Below are 16,357 nucleotides of genomic sequence, written 5' to 3'. Positions count from 1 at the left end.
CGTACAACATGGCGCGGGTTTTTGACGTTCGAGTATCGTTGCATCTTGCTCATTTTCTCTACCCGTCCTTTACTCGCTAGCAGTGCGCGGATTCGAAGTGCGCTTTTGTGCCCTCCTCTCCTATTTCACTTCGAACGTTTCGTTCACTTTTAAAGACAATTGTCCGTATGCCTTTCGTTGTGTTGGTGATAATTTACCACGCATTATATACCGATGTGTGTACAGGTATTCTCCGATACACGCCATACTCGATATACGCGATTTCGTTACACGCGATATTCTAAATTTGACGGTTCTTTGATTTGGTTGAGCAAATTGATTTGACACAATTATTGCAAATGCCACATAAATTCCATTTGGTTGAATTTTAAATCATATTTTTTAAGGTAAACAATTGGAATCTTCAGCTGTAATCAGGTCAAACACCTGTGACTTCAAGTGAAATTACCCAAATAGCCAGAATTGCTTAAGCAGCTCATTTTGGCACGCTAAAGATCGCTGCTCTAATTCGCCTTTTGCAGTAGATAAACAGCATCAAAGTTCTATGTGGGTCTTTCAAACAGCGCCTAAGCAGCTTCCTTATGCCACGATGCCAGGGATTATTTTTCTTTGTGTTTTATTTTCAAGCAAGCGTCATCGATGAAATAAACAACAAGATTTGTTTCGTTTAAACACATATGTATTTTTTTTAATCTTTTGTATTGATGAATTACATAAAATTTTACACAATTTACTGATAATTCACAATCACTTCCCTCAATATTCATTCTTCAATTAACGAATCTAACTTGTGCAGCAGCAATGAGATTATTGCCGGCGTCCGTCTTTGACACTTTGACAAGAGCCACCTTGTACCGATGTCATGCATTAAAAAGCTATAAAGTTCCACCAAGTTCAGTACCGTTTCTTAACAAGCCTTCAAGTTCCATCGTGAACCCTACACATAGTGCTAATCAGCCGCAAAGTTCCAAAGAGTACCATGTGCCTGTTAAAAAGCTCCATAGTTCCGCAAAGTACCGTCTATCTCTTAATCAGCCACAAAGTACGACATCGGAACGATTTTTCGTTAAACAGCCCTAAATCAGCTATAAAGTACGAGCTGGCTATTTGGGTAAACTCAAATTTGCAATAATTTCACAAAAAAAGGTCTAAATTTGATACACGCAAATATTCGAAACACGTTATTGCCTCTGGTCCGCATCCATAGCGTAAATCGGGAATAAGGGTACATAAAAAGCCACCACCGGATCAGCTGATGCAATGTGGGAACATGTATGAGCAAGTGAGATGACGGAGCTCAGATGCTAATATGGCACACACATGAAGTTTAGGACCCCGTGGGGTTCTGTATTTATTTTTTTGGCCAATTAATTTTGTCTACCAACACAGTCAAACACAGTCGCCTTTCAAAAACGCTCGTAAGCGAGCGAAAATCGCACCGATCTGGAGCGTTGGTGAGCTCGTGCCAACCGGTTTTTGCGTAGCGGGGATCCCGTTCCTGAAGGGATGACAGCGGTTTGTTTACATCTTACACAACCCGAAACGTCACTCGGCTCTCGCATTTTCAAAAGGACCACGATTTTTGGTGCGCTCCACCACTTTGTTGAATAACATCATGTTTCGCCGGTAAAAAGGCACTCGCGTTCCCTTTTTGGTGCGGCATTTTAGAAAAGCTTTGCCCTTAAGTTTCCACGATGGCGTTTGTGATTCGGTTCGCGAAAGCCGTGCGCAACAACTGGAAGAAATCGACCGTCTTTGGAAGCGCGCTCGCCTACGGTGTGTCGTACTCGAACGAGAAATATGAGTAAGTTCCATGGATATTTCAATCAAAACGGCTCCCAATGGATGTGTTTTGTGTGTTGCAGGATTAAACAGCTGATGCGCTACTACTGCACGGAAGCATCTCGGTACGGGGACGTCAAGATAAACCTAAACCAAAGACCGCCGAAAGTGTTGGTGCTGCTCAACCCTGCTGCGAACCGTAAATCGTCGGAGGAGGATGTTAGTAACTGAATTTGATTTCAAAGCACTCGTTTCGATAAATAATTCCTTTATTCCTTTCTAGTTTCACGACTACTGTGAGCCGATCCTGCATCTGGCCGGGTTTGAGGTGGACTTGGTTAAAACCGACTCCGAAGGGCATGCCCGCCGGTACGTTGAGGAGCTGGCCACCCTTCCCGATGCGCTCATTGTCGGCGGCGGTGATGGAACGCTCTCAGAAGCCGTCTCCGGCATGAAGCGCCGCCAGGACGGTGCACAATGTCCGATCGGAGTGCTTCCCCTGGGCCGCACGAACACACTCGCGATGAAACTCTTCTCGGCCGAGGGCTCCAGCAACTCCGACCTGGAGCATGTGCGCACCATGGCCAATGCAGCATACGCCGTCATCGCTGGCAAGAAGGAAAAAACGGACATTATGCGCATTGAGGTGTTGCCGAGTGCGGCCGATGAAACGCCGCCGGAAAAGCCCGTGTACGCCGTGGGTGCACTGCAGTGGGGCGCTTTCCGCGACATTCTAGCGCTGAGGGATAAGTACTGGTACACGGCCTCGCTGCGTGACTATACCGCCTTCCTGTTCAACGCGTTCGATGGAAAGCACTCGTGGAGCTGCAAGGCAAAGATTGCGTACACGGAACCGTGCAGCGGTTGCAGCAACTGCTACAAGGACATGGACGACCAGTGGACGGCGGCCAAAAAGGCGGAACAGCAGCCACGCCGGTGGTGGTCGGTGTTTGTGCCGCGTGCGAAAACCGCAGCAAAGACGGATTACAGTAAAATCATCAATGAAAAGTGCTCGGTGCGGCACGAGATTGAGGTGGAACCGTCGGAGCTGGTCATTAAAACGGGGAACGTTGCGGCGGACGAGCAGGAAGGTGCAAAGGGAACGGAAAGCACCAAGCTGGATGTGGTCGTGGGGGAACAGGTGGACTCGAGCTTCGGCTTCATCGGTGGCAGCTGGGGTCGGGTGAGGGGTCGAAAGTATTTCGACTGTCCGGCCAAGGATAGTATCAGCGTGCGCACTGTCGAGCTCCTGCCCGAGCGGCTGAAGGTGGAAGAGACCGACCCGGAGCTGTACTACTCGATCGACAATGAGGCGTACGAGGTGCGCCCGGTGCGGATAACGGTTGTGCCGAAAGCGGTCGAAATATTTACCTTCTAGAATCAATAAAAACTCAACACACGCTCGTGTTAGGTGACAAAAGCTTTATAGTTTTTTTTGGGGTTTAAATAGAGCACTCCACACACCTTACACAGCATATTCCGCACCCGCCACACGCTCGTCCGTAATCCAGTTGATCAGCCAGATGCTACCCTCCTGGTCGAACCAAAGGATCGATATCAGCAGCGCATTGAACAGTCCCAGCAAGATACCGCCCAGCACGTCCAGAATGTGGTGACGGTACAGAATCAGCCGGGAAATGCACAGCGCCACCGTCCACGCCATCAGCGGTGGCCAAAACACGACCGTCACCGGATCCAGCACGATCAAAAAGGTCGTAATGAACACGCCGCGCGAAACGTGCCCCGACGGGAAGCTAAACTTATCCGGCCCAAAGCACAGCGGATCATCGTTTATCGCGGGCCGACGGCGACGCGTTGCCGCCTTAATAACCGCCACCATCACAATGTCCGTCAGCAGGCCAATGAACAGGTTCACCTGCATCTGGTACCACTCCGGCTTGTCGATCATCCAGCAGAACGCGAGCCACCCGGCCAGCCAGGCGATCCCATGGCACGAGTACTCCAGCACCTTGCAGTGCGTCCGGAGGGAGCGCAGTGGCACAAAGTTCAGCATAAAGCTGACAAACTGTTTCGTCATCACGACGTCCCATTCGAGCAGCTTCTTCAGGGCGGGCGGGATATTTCTGCCCTCCTCCAGGCGCGTCTTGGAATCGACCTGTTGGCAGCGAAAGTAAGCAAAACAGATCGTTAAAAGCAAGTGCAGAAAAATGGGCAAACATGAAATTAGCTTCACTTACACTTTCACCCATCTTGGCACTTGATTGATATTCTTTTTAAAAATAAATATTCTTCGGGCCCTGTCGACGGTGACGATGATGACGATGACGCAGATCGTGCGACAGATGCACACGGACAGGAGCAGCTGGACTGACGGTCGGCGGACGAGATTTCTGACTAACTAGAGTATGGAAGATAGATTTGCTTTTATCTGCCGCTTCTTATCGACCGTATCGGCCTATCAGCTGTACAAATTTTCCGTTCTCTATTTTCTCTCTTTTCTTTGGCTTTCTGCTGGTGTGATTAGGAAAATAAACATAGCACTCTGACAGCAGGGGGGCTTTGTTATGACAGCCATCCCTTCGGGAACGGCACCAAAGTGGAGTTGATAAAAAAAAGAACTTTTTTCGCATTTCGCGTTCAAAAGCGTGTTTTCTGTTCACGCTTTTTAAAATAATAAAATTGTGACCTCATTGCCACACTTTAAAACACTGCCATTAACACGCTAATTGCAATGATCAAAGAGAGGGAGGAAGGAAACGTGTTGTTGTTTACAATCTCGCCCGGTCTCGAAACGTCATCGCACTCTTCCGCTCTTTCCACGCGGGCTGTTTACACAGGGAAAAAAGAAACCTCCGCTTCTGAAATCGTTTATTTTCAGCCTATTTCTCATCGGCAGCAGCTTCCAGAGTAAGAGGTTTGTAGCGCTGAATTAATCAGCTCCCTAGAGAGAGGTGAAACTTACCGGTTACTCGTTTTCCCCACTTACTCATCAACCACAACCAGGTCCACACCGTCGTCGTCGTCCACACCACGCAAGAGATCGGTCGTGAAAATCTCAACCGCGCAAGATCACGAACACAGTTCACACGATCACGAACACAGGACGAGGGCCAGTGTGAAACGACTCTCACGACACACAGAGCAAAAGTGTATAAGCGTCAGCTGCTCGCGGTCGAAATCAGTCAGTTTTTCACACGCATCCGGAACGGCCGTATCGTGCGAGACGGATAAATTTGCCATCGATTTGATTTGTGGCCGTAGTGCGGAAGAACCGGCTTTGCAAGTTGCAAGTGGAAGATTGTGCCGAAAGCAGTCAAAGTAAACCATCCCGCGGCGCTCTTTTATCGCATTTTCCAATCGCAAATTACATCATTGGTGCCAGCAGCAGAATGGACGATTCCATTGACGAGGAGGTGATCTCGGGCGGCTCAACGATCACCGTCGAGTTCAGGTAAGGCCGTGTCTTTATGTGCGTCAGTGAAGAACCTGACGGCATTGCCGTCATCCAGCAAAGGCAAAGCGAGCAAAAGTGTTTCTGTAGAGGGAGGAAAAAAAGATCCTAAATCCTACGCGCATCTATTATCCCACTGTGGGTGCTTTCGTTGGGTTGAAGACACACTTTCTTTCACCGCGCACCGATGACCGAGATTTAAAATTTTTATGTTATGTTCTTGCTTTTTTCGCCTTTTTTTCTGTGTTTCTCCCTACTAAAGTGGTGGAGCGGAAACTCTTTTCGGTGGTGTGAAGGAACACATCGTACCGTTGGATGGATCGAAAATAGGTAAGCGTGCGCGCTTCCCCCGTGTCGTGCGTGTGTGTGCTTCGGACGAGGTTATTTGAAGGTGTTTTTTTCTGCTTCACTTTTATCACCAGTATTGCTCGAGGAAATGCTCCGATGGCTAAGGGATCATCTGCTCACGGGTGATGCTGGTCTGTTCCTCCAGGAAAACACCGTCCGGCCCGGCATTCTGGTCATGATCAACGATACCGACTGGGATCTGATGGTGAGTGGAGACGCGAAGCGAAAAAGGGAAACCATTTCCTCCTAATTCCTTACTGATTTCCTTGTGCGTTTTGCTCCCGTTTTCCTTTCCCAACACACAGGGCGAAACGGAGTACATCCTGCAGCCTGGCGATCATATCCTCTTCATTTCCACCCTCCATGGCGGATAAGCACCATGGTCGGGAAACGATACCTGTGATATACACTACTTCTACTACTACTACTACCACTACTACTGCTAACACTGCAGTATCAAGTGCTGCTGCTTCTAACTACAACTACTTCAGCTGCTCCCGGTCGAAATGCCGCATGGATCGTGAGATATTGTTATGATATGGGATGGGCGGTTTCTTTTTTAATATTACCTTAGTGTTAAGAGTGAACTGGTCTTCGTCCCTCTGTTTCCCCCTTTTGACCGTACGATACGCGCTGTTGTTTGTTGTCGTTCAGTAGCAGTAGCCCCTCTCACATGCGCAGAGCGGTACGCAAAGAAAACGACGCGCCAAACAGGACAGACGATTAATCCTCGCTGCTGATAATAGAAAGTAAGGCTGACGTCACAGGCACAGTGAGAAGCTTCTCGAGCATTATCGTACTGATGATTGCGCGTTTTTATTTAACTCATTCGCCAACACAGCCATAGTAGCTTGATCGCGTGAAATGATCACACTGTCGGTAGAAGCAGTAGTTAGATTGAAAGGAAGGAGGGAAGGAAGGGGCACGAAACAGATGCACAAAATAACTCGTTTGATTTTGGTTTTAAAATTAATACTAAGCAGATCACTCTACTACTGTACGTACAAGTAAACCCTGACGGCGCCCCGCGACACACGCGATTCGCGATTTTCCCCCCCTGGTTTCGCAAGCCGAGGGGAAGTTTCTTTTTGTATACAAATATCCCCTTCTTGTTTATATAGTACTGAAGGAGTAGGAAAGATTCAGTGAAGGAGAGGAAGAGAGAGAGAGAGAGGGAGTTTAATGGAGAAATATATACCAATTTAAGCAGATTACTTCATCCTTGTTTGTATGTTTTTCCCTTTCAACCGTTTCCAATGTTCGTTTTTTTCTCTCTTCTGCGTAGGTTTGCTAATGTTTTCCCGAACAGTTTCGTGTTTTTTTTTTCTCTCTCCAAGAACTTGCCCGCTTGCATCTGTTTTCCATACATTATCTTGGCGTTGGTGTTTAGCGTCCGTTGGTTTGCAAATTTATTATTCGCTTTACATTGTTGAAATGTGATATCGTTTATTGAAGCGTCCAGAAAAACAAAATCCTCTCCTCGCACGTTGTCCTTGAGTGTGGGCGGAAGATGTTTTCCGATTTAGCAAAAAAAAAAAAAAAAAAAAAAAACACTCCCCGGCAATTACATGTCCACACGACGAACACGACCCGATCGATATGTGGGATGGAAAAGCGAACCGGGGGTTCGGCGGACGAGGAAGCGTAAATGCCACTCGTGCGCACCACTCAGCACGCGTGTGTAACAGATTTGGAGGTTTAAATGAGGTGCGATATTGAACCAAAAGAAACTAACAAATCCAAAACAAAACAGGGAGCCGAAAGACAGAAGTGGGGAAGACAGCAAGTTTAAAAATAACATCCCTTCATACGGCTGTTTTTGGAGGAGCTCTACTTCACCCGAAAGCACGGGGGCCAACCAACCTGTCCAAGCGGAAGCAGCACGTGAAGACACGCTTCCACCACGAGCTGGACGCACCCGGCATACGATTTATTTGCCAAACAAAAGATACAAACGCGCGATGCTGATGTTGTTGTTTTGAGCATGAACCAGCGTGGGACGATGGATAGTTTATAGTGGGGCAAATGCTGTTCGAGCACGGTTGATCGTTTGACGGGCGTTAAATTTATTATTCGCAAAAATTAGACCGAAAAAAAGAAGTGGCCGAAGCGAGCGGCTATGAACGCGGTTTGCTGCCAGCTGCTGTCCTGCCTAATTGGCTTTTGTGTGGGAAACGAACACGGCTTGTGAAACGGGAAAACGGGACGGGCGATCTATTTTTGCCGGATGATTACCGGCGCAAGAGGCGTCAAATCTTCCCCTCCAACTAAGTGTGGGAGGGGAAAAGGGGTAAGTTGAAAGGAAAAATGGTAAACATCTTAACTGCACATGCAAACGCTTTGTTTTGTTTAAATATAAATTTATAAAAATCTCGCTTTAATTTTAGGAAGGATCGGTCGAAACATTCAATCAAATGTCATTCATTCGTTTCCCGTGCTCTGACTACGATCAACGATCAGCGAATCGATCGAGGAAAGGCTCACAGCACAACACGCTTAGGTGCTTTGATCTGGGGCCAGCATACACACACACCACAGCTCACGGATCAAACATTGCCGGTATCCGGTGAACCCTTCGAGATTTAACCGCAACCTCCGTCTGTCTGGCAGCGCGTTTACCCTTTTTTGCACACCGATCACGCTTTTACCTTCTTTTTTTTTCAAGTTCAATGAAATTACAATCCGGCTTCAGAAAGAGAGAGAGAGAAAGAGAGAGAGAGAGAGAGAGGGTATAAAACGCTTTCTACTACAACTGATCTAAGGTGGCTTACGATAATCATTTTACGATCATCTAGCTCAGCGAAGAGCGTCCCACCACAATCATCAGCACGATCGTACACAGAGAGAGAGAGAGAGAGAGAGAGAGAAAGATAGAGAGAGAGAGAGAGAGAGAGAGAGAGAGAGAGAGAGAGAGAGAGAGAGAGAGAGAGAGAGAGAGAGATGAAGAGCCGGTTGTATATTTTTAGAACCTTCAAATCACCTTTTTCCCACACCGTCGTCGGACTTACGGTCGAGTTCAACGCTGCAGGAAGCAGTGCAGCTAAACCCGAACGTCAGCGGCCGGGTAGCAAGCGGCAGGCACGAGCACAAAACGCATTGGCGGTCTGACCGGTGGCACGATTTATTGCACATCCCAAAGACTCGGCGACGATCGGGCGATTGCATGGGGAGACGGGGAGAGGGCCCACCGTTTTTGGTTTAAAAATAGTACCACACCGTGTGTAAGTGCGCCAGTGCGCTTGGCATTGAGTTGGATGTGTTGAGGTAAGGGACAAAAAGGAAGCGTCGTTGGTTTTGGGGGGTTCCCCCCCCTTTGTGCACTCTCCCAGCGGTCCACAGCCAGAATGCCGATGATAAAAGACGGTAATTTTTCTGGTGGTTTTCCAGGTTTTTTTTGGGGGTGTTGCATTATGAGAATCTTTCGATCGCGCGATCATCGCCTCAAACCGTCAGAATGTTTGATAAATACATCTGCATGTGACATAATTTGTACCGTAAACAACATTTATCTTCCCATTAACCGGATGATACGCGAGAAGGAAGAGCTCTGCAACAAAGTGTGCGATCGTTTAAGGTGGCCTCCCGATCACGGTGGCTGTTAGCGCCCAGTGTTAGTTTGCATTCTTGAGATGTTTCAAATGTTTCAGCCACATTCCGGCTATGCCGTGGCTCTGCCAGTGGCACACGCCAAACGAATGCGTCCTTTTGTGTACCGGCACATACCTACGCGCACATACGCGTGTCACCCCGGAAGCAACAACGAGCGAACACCGTTCCTCGTTCCGTTATTGACAGGCCACGCGGGTCACGGGTTGCGTTTTGCTCGGAAGCTTGGTGCGACGGTGTCTAGCCGAACAGGCGAAGGGTGAATGTCGCACGCTGACCATGATGATCGAAGCGGACGGAACTGATGCTGTATGAACTGTGCATGTGCGCGCGCTCGTGCTCGTAAGTAGGACAGCCATAGGCGCGCGTGATGAAACTGCGCCAACCACTCTTCAAGGTTGGTTTTGCGGTAAACTTCTTCCCACGGCACTGTTCTAATGCTAACCCACGCGGCACTGGTGTGTGTGTGTGTGGAAATTACCCACGGCCTGCATCAGTTTGCCCGAGGGTTGCCGCCGCCCTTGAGCTGCCAAAGTGTGTGATGCGATTGTTTGTTTCCTTTTCGGTTGAATTGAACGCTCGCGCAACTGGACTGGACGCTTGTGACGTGGATGAGTTGCATTTGAGGTCATGCTGTTGTGCTGCTGTTGCATGTTTTGTTGTTCTTTTCCCCCTTTTCTTTGAGATGCAATCGTTCATTTAGAAGATGAAAATGTTGGACGAAAAATGCGGGGTTTCATAATAAATTCGAGAAATTGAAACAGTGAGAGATTGTTTTAAAAACTTAAAGTGACATTAATAATACTGAAAAAATATATCCTACACAGAAAAGATGGAAAATGATATAATTTATCTCTTTTCTATAATAATCTATATTTTTTATGAATTTCATTCTTCCTTCTCCTTAACGTCATAACACTTATATGCTTGTTCTCCGACATCTGTGCGTCACCGAAGCCAATACGCCTGCCACCGTTTCCTCAATTTAGGGGTTTTGCACCAAGATGGATGGCCCTTGCGATGACAGAACCGGTGGGTGGTCAACAATTCCTCTTAACAAGCGTGTCTTCATTTCCTTAATGTTTCAACCCACCCACATCTTTCCTGCACTGCAGCAGGCAATAAGGGACCACTTTTTCCATGTTGCTTTCAAAGGTAATAAATGTGCCAAGAAGAGGCGCTCTGTGCTGTTCAAAGCAGATCGGTCACTTAAACGATCGAGTTTTGTTTTTCATGTTTTCGTTGGTTTTCGACAACGGCTTCAATTTCAACGAAAATGGGGGAGAGGTTTCCCGTTTAGCTCGTACGATCGTACCAGCTTTACTTAAGCCTTGTGAGAAGAACATCTCGACAGCCCGAACTTGATACCGTTGCTTTTCACGCATGGCGTGTTTTGACAGTGAAACTGACCGCAACCGTCGTTTGTATCAACTGAGGGCAGAAGCAAAAAAAAAAAAAATTGACAAAGCCAACGAGGATTGGGAGGGCAACGGAAAAGAAAAACAAAACCCAACCAGATGGTGATATTTTTAAATGGTGACGTTTGGTTGTGCGGAAAGTTACACACAATTACGGAAAACCCGGTCCAAGATCGTTCGGGTCCGTTGACGTACGTGCGGAGACGATTGTCCCGGGAGAAAGAAAGAAACTGTCACTCCCGGTTGATATACGGTCGAAGCAGCCCTGCGATTCCCGGTGGTGCAGGAAGCGTTCAGGCTCGGAGGTAGTGGAGTAGTTTATTCCGCCTCGATCGACTGCGACGGTGAAGCGCCAACAACGGTTGGACGTCATCGCGAAACAAACACACACATACACAATCTGAGTTTGGTCAATGATCTCGCTTTTTCCATCGTCGTTGACCGACGATCATCGTCTGTTCGGTGATCGTGAGTGGACATGTGTTTGTACGATGTCACGCGAACGATCTTGCTTGCGGACGGTTGATGAAGACGATGATGCAAGTGGAGGTGTCCGGGTAAGGAGGAGTCTGTTGGAACAAATCGTACCAGACGAACAGACGACACACGATGCCGCAGCGTGTTTGTGTTTTTTTTTGTTGCTTCGCTGCTTACTTGGAAGAGTGTATTCAAGCGCGGAATGGGTTATTTTGGCTTGGAAGGATCGCTTTATGAGTGTTTTGATACGAGATGAAACGAAGAAGCGTGTCCAAGAGGAGTAAATAACTCAACATTTAAGTTTGCTTGAAACCATTATCGAAGATTCTGTTTATGGTACAAAAAAGCGGTTTATCGTTTAACTTTGACACACTTATGTCGCATAAAGTGTTGAATGATGTACAAGTGATGGAGACGCCTAGTGGTTTGTTATTTAAGGGATCTCATTTATGCATTCATCGGGACCAGATATTATTTTGCTCAAATGTATGAAAACATTTAAAACTTTAAATTTTAATCATTCTCTTACTACAGCATAGGAAATATTTTTTTACTAATTGATGATTTTTTAAAATAATCTTTCACAAAAATCCATTATTTCGCAGAAAAAAAGAATATGTCCGTCTTATGCATCCACTGCTGATTTGATGGTACTGCACGCCTTACATTGCTTTGCAATGAGCTTGAGTGCAAATTTGCATGCAAGGTTTAGTAGACCATGAAAACTTGTACTCAATCTGACTTCATGGCATTTGGTGGAGGTGAACAAGCTTGATTTAGTGTTTATTTGTTTTTTATCTCGTAAAAGCAGTAAAAGTGAGAATTGTTGTTTCAATCAGTTATTGCTTGGATAAAAATGATCACAGGTAAATACATAGTATTACTTGCCTTCTATTATTGCCCTGTTACTGCCAAAAATGGTAAAAGTGTAACAAGCTACCATGCGCCTCCATCGAGTTATATCCCGCTTGGCAAAGAGTAACTCATTTTAATGCCTCTCGCTACCCCTGGCCCTAGCTTTGAAGGAATCATGCGACACACTCGCACTCCACTACCCCATCCCATGGAAAAACGCTCACACCATCGAGGTGTTGACCAAAATTTCGCTGTGTGCATGAGACACACACTCGCACTCCTCCAGCCCTCCACTGCTGAACGCTCCCACCGTTGCGAATTTGCGAGGATTTTTGCTCTGAGCGTGAGACCCTGAAGCGCCAGAGATGACACTATGTGTAAAGACGATCATAATTCGATATGGTCAAAATGCGTCGATTATCGTTTTATTTATCTGGTAATGATGTTTTCACTTCATCAAAATTTTAAACATTAACAACTAGGCTGATAACAATAGTTGAAATGTAAATCAGAATAAAATCAATTCATTTGAAGTAAAATAAATTCCATTATACTTTATTTTGACCATATGATCAACACTTGTACATAGTGCCATTTACTTTGTGTTCTTCACTCTTGCGTTGTGTTTTGATCGTTCGAAACTCATTGCCAGAACGAATGCAAATTTCATTTGGGAAGGATCGGTGCCGGAAGATGCAGTGAAAATTATAAAATGTTAATAGAAAAGTGGTTAAGTAAATCGTGAAAGATGTCAACGCAGGCGTAAATGCAGTTTGTTTTGTTACTTGATCTACGGGTAAGTGTATGCATAAGAAGAAGAATCTTGCAAATGATGTTTATGTTCTAACAATCGTATTGCTTTTAATGTTTGTTTATTCTTCTATTATTTTCTATCACACCTAGCAATTTCATTACCAAAGCACCTGATAACCGATCAAAGAAGGTGAATCGGGCTTATAGAGTCGCCGTTTAACTTCAAATATCTTCGTGATCGGTAAGTTTTAAATAGTCCTAGTTATGTTCACCATTCTAATGCTAGATATATCTTTCATTCCTCAGGAAAACGCATCAAACACCAAGTGTTTTTCTTCCAACAGCACGCGCCATCGGTGGAGCAAGCAGCCAACGTTTCGTTCGTCTAGCACGCACCATCAAGAATTGAAATATTCCCGAATAGCTCTGTGAATAAAAAACTGCACACTTACTGTCCGAATTTCCTGGAATTTTTTGATCGGTCTACGCTCGCGGGAATGGTGTGTCCGTTGAGGAGAAGGAAAGAAAGGGTGGGAGCGAGGATTAACCAAAAACGCGGCATTGAGAATGAGGGGAGGTGCGCTCAGCGCTCACGCTGGGACACTCACGATGCTTGAAATAAAATGTTAACAAGCATCGATTTCAAGCATGCATGTCGCGCGACATTTTGCCAAGCGGGATCCTTGTTCTGATTCAATTGACATTAATTATTGACTGTTCAGGGTATTTGATCACTTTTTCCATAAATTGAGCTGCGATACACATATTTAACATATTTAACACTGACTAATGTTAACTAATGGTTTAACATTGGCTGTTTGATTAAAGAAGTTTCTATACATTCGAAAAAGAATCCTCTTGTTTTTTAACCTTCTTAATGATGCGCCCGATTAGGATTTAATACATATTCATTTTCAACGCTATTTTTTTTATTTTTACATCGTAACAAAATTCCTTAATTTAATTACTGCTGCTCATTCAAATCTCCAGTGCAGCAACAGTGCAGTGCCGAGCAATGGTCGCAACAAAGGATTTACTCGCAACAAAATTGCATCGCGCTAAAACCCTTGCGAAACTCAAAGCGAGAAGACAAAGTTTCCTCCACCGTTGGCAGATTCGATTTGCGGGTTCCCAATGGTTTCCTGGCACAAAAGGCCGCAGAGAGAAAGAGCGAATTTGAAGAAATTAAACGCCATTTCATAGAGGTATAGAGGCTTTACTGCACTGCAAATTCTAGCAGCAGGTATTTTACTCCATTCACTATGCCATTCAATCGGCACATAGAACGATTGAATAGTTTTTCAGTGTACAGCATCTACGAAAAACTTAATTTACTGCTCACTGTCACTGTTATCCTTTGAGCAGCAGACCACCAGAAATGGACTAAAATCGAACCACCAAATAGTAAAATTGATCAACGTTCGGACGAATTGGAGATGTTGTTGCAGTATCGCGCACATTTTCTCCATTTACACCCGGCAGGTATACTCTTTTTCTGGCCTGGAGCGGGGCCGCGGCCCGATACCGAAAAACTGTTAACGACAAACTTCGTGTCTCTATTAAACCGTCGTCGCCGTCGTCGCCGCCGTAGTCGTTGTCGTCGTGGTCGTTTGCTGTCACTGTCATTGTCCCGCAGTAGTTTCGCCGTCTCCGGACCGATTGTTGCTGGTGGTAATTAAAAGTTTTTAGTTTAAATTTTACAACACCATCCGAAAATTGTTCCACTTTTCGCTAAATGGTTTCAACCGCTCACAGATACAGAGAGAGAGAGAGAGAGAGAGAGAGAGAGAGAGAGAGAGAGGGAGGCTACAGCGACCAAAAGGAAGGACCAGTCCGGGGTCCAGTGCAAGCGGTGGTAGCAAAATGCGGAGTGCGAAACATCTCGCGCCCGTTTTGTGTTACGAAAAAGACGGACTTCATTTTCGGGGTTCGTCTGCAATGCAATTGCTTCCGATGGTTTTGGCCCTGGCTGTGTGTGTGTGTGTATGTGAGCGTGTAAAGTGTCCGTGAAGCTGGTCATGCGACAATGTTGGGAAATTAATTAATTTCCCTAACTCCCAACTTGGCGAATCAACTATTTCGGCGCGCTGGCAGCAATTGGGCCAAATTTCAAATTCAAAAACCCGAAACGGTTGCCCCGGCAATCGAGCCTTTTCTGGGGCAGTGTTGGAGGAGCTTTTTTTGTGTGTGTGTGTGTGTGTGTTTGGTATTGGAGGGAAAGGGTTGTAGTTGTGTTCAACACGATTCGATGCCAGGGCAGCTGTCTTAAGTGGTTGCCCGTTGGGCGGCAAAGGAATGCCCAAAAGTTGGATGAGTGTTTGACTTCAATCGAAAACGTCGATGATTACAAAATGGGCAGGAATGGTAGGTTTTGTTGTTTCTTTTTGTGTGTGTGTGTGTGTGTCATCCTCCTTTATGTCCCTTTTCCGCGACGAAGGGAGCTGAAAGTTTAACGGTGATTAATGAAGCGTGTGCACGATTGCTGTGCAAGCATTCCTTTGCTCTTGTGATTTCGTATTGAATGGCACCAATTTTTGGGACGCACGATCGGTGTCCAATGTACAAGAAGGATGGAAAGGTACAAGACTAAAGATAGATTCGTAGTGTTGTATGAAAAACAGAGGTATAGAAAAATGAAAAAAAAACCTTGTAAAAATTATTAGGAATCAGTTTTTTTGTTAAGTTTAACAACATGTTATGACCCAAATTAGTTGAAAAATGTTAAAAATTTGCTTTTTTCAAATCAAATTCGTAGTTCATAAAAAGAAACAATAAACGATTACAATAGTTCTGTCCAAAAAGTACAAATTTTCAACCTATTTATTAGCGGCAACGGACAGATTTTTTCAAAAGCTCCAAAAGCTCAACAAATAACTTAAAATTGAGCACCTTTTTCTTAACACATCTGGTGTGCAACCGAAGAAAAAAAAAAGTTACGATTGCACCACATTCCATACCTTCAAATTATTCTCAAATTACAAGTGAAGGGAAATTCTGAAACTGCGTTTCATTTCCAATTGGTAAAACGGACCCTTGTCAGAATGTTTTATTTTTAGCACAGCCCATTTTGAGTCAATTTCAAAGCAGTGGCGTTGGAAAATGACCGCCAAAAACTAGAAAAATAGAACAAAAAAGGTGCGTCGCAAAGATCATCTCTAGTGGTGGCTTTGTTGTGCGAAGGAAAGGTAGTGCAAAAAAGGTAGGTAAGCGTTAAAATGTGAACGGCGTAAAGTAACGCACACCAAGAAGCAATGAAACTTTCTACCATTTATGTATGCAAATTAGGCAGTTAAGGATTGTTTCTTTCTCTTCTGTAGAGGGAACTTATTATTTTTCTGTCTCTTCTAGCTTTTTTTTTAAACTCTGGTCTTCGATGCTGGCTCGATGCAACATTGTTTCTCGTCCACATCAGCCATTGAACCACTGTGGCTCCTGCATATCGAGACGCAATCAGTGTGTGCGCTATCATGCCAAAAGCGACCTATACTAGCAACAACGGTATGTGTCACTTGATTCAATTCAATTCATTTAATAAACAATTTAATTGAACTCATTTCAAAAAGGTTTATAACGTGCAACTGCTTCCCTCCGCTTGCTCGGTGTTGATTCTCTTTGCCCGTTCCCTGCCCATGACGGAAGAGTCTGAGTCTGTGGCTGGGTAAATTACCGACACACTCTCGACCCGGGAAGTGGTTGGATGAAGGGT

General features: G+C 45.4%; 3 protein-coding genes and 1 long non-coding RNA gene across 4 annotated transcripts; 3 read left to right on the top strand and 1 right to left on the bottom strand.

Annotated features, from left to right (window-relative positions):
* Nucleotides 1-1,449: 1,449 nt before the first annotated feature.
* On the top strand, nt 1,450-3,202 carry LOC1276494 (acylglycerol kinase, mitochondrial). Its single transcript, XM_061648408.1, has 3 exons — nt 1,450-1,804; nt 1,866-2,001; nt 2,066-3,202. The coding sequence occupies exons 1-3, from the start codon at nt 1,695-1,697 to the stop codon at nt 3,158-3,160; spliced, it is 1,341 nt and encodes a 446-aa protein (XP_061504392.1). The 5' UTR covers nt 1,450-1,694; the 3' UTR covers nt 3,161-3,202.
* LOC1276493 (polyisoprenoid diphosphate/phosphate phosphohydrolase PLPP6) lies at nt 3,193-4,148 on the bottom strand. The gene is made up of 2 exons (XM_315850.4): nt 3,981-4,148; nt 3,193-3,898 (listed from the first exon to the last, which is right to left on the bottom strand). The coding sequence occupies exons 1-2, from the start codon at nt 3,990-3,992 to the stop codon at nt 3,248-3,250; spliced, it is 663 nt and encodes a 220-aa protein (XP_315850.3). The 5' UTR covers nt 3,993-4,148; the 3' UTR covers nt 3,193-3,247.
* Nucleotides 4,149-4,889: 741 nt separating this feature from the next.
* Nucleotides 4,890-6,756, top strand: LOC1276492 (ubiquitin-related modifier 1 homolog). Its single transcript, XM_315849.5, has 4 exons — nt 4,890-5,194; nt 5,457-5,524; nt 5,617-5,747; nt 5,848-6,756. Exons 1-4 carry the CDS (start codon nt 5,133-5,135, stop codon nt 5,914-5,916), a joined length of 330 nt encoding a protein of 109 aa, XP_315849.4. The 5' UTR covers nt 4,890-5,132; the 3' UTR covers nt 5,917-6,756.
* A 5,671-nt stretch (nt 6,757-12,427) lies between these two features.
* Nucleotides 12,428-13,111, top strand: LOC133391474 (uncharacterized). The gene is made up of 3 exons (XR_009764972.1): nt 12,428-12,694; nt 12,802-12,892; nt 12,958-13,111. It is a non-coding gene; the product is annotated as an uncharacterized LOC133391474 (long non-coding RNA).
* Nucleotides 13,112-16,357: the final 3,246 nt, after the last annotated feature.

This window comes from Anopheles gambiae, chromosome 2 (assembly GCF_943734735.2).
Source record: "Anopheles gambiae chromosome 2, idAnoGambNW_F1_1, whole genome shotgun sequence".
Taxonomy (NCBI): Eukaryota; Metazoa; Arthropoda; class Insecta; order Diptera; family Culicidae; genus Anopheles; species Anopheles gambiae.
Note: the sequence above shows the minus strand (reverse complement) of the source record. Positions and strands in the feature narration are given on the sequence as shown.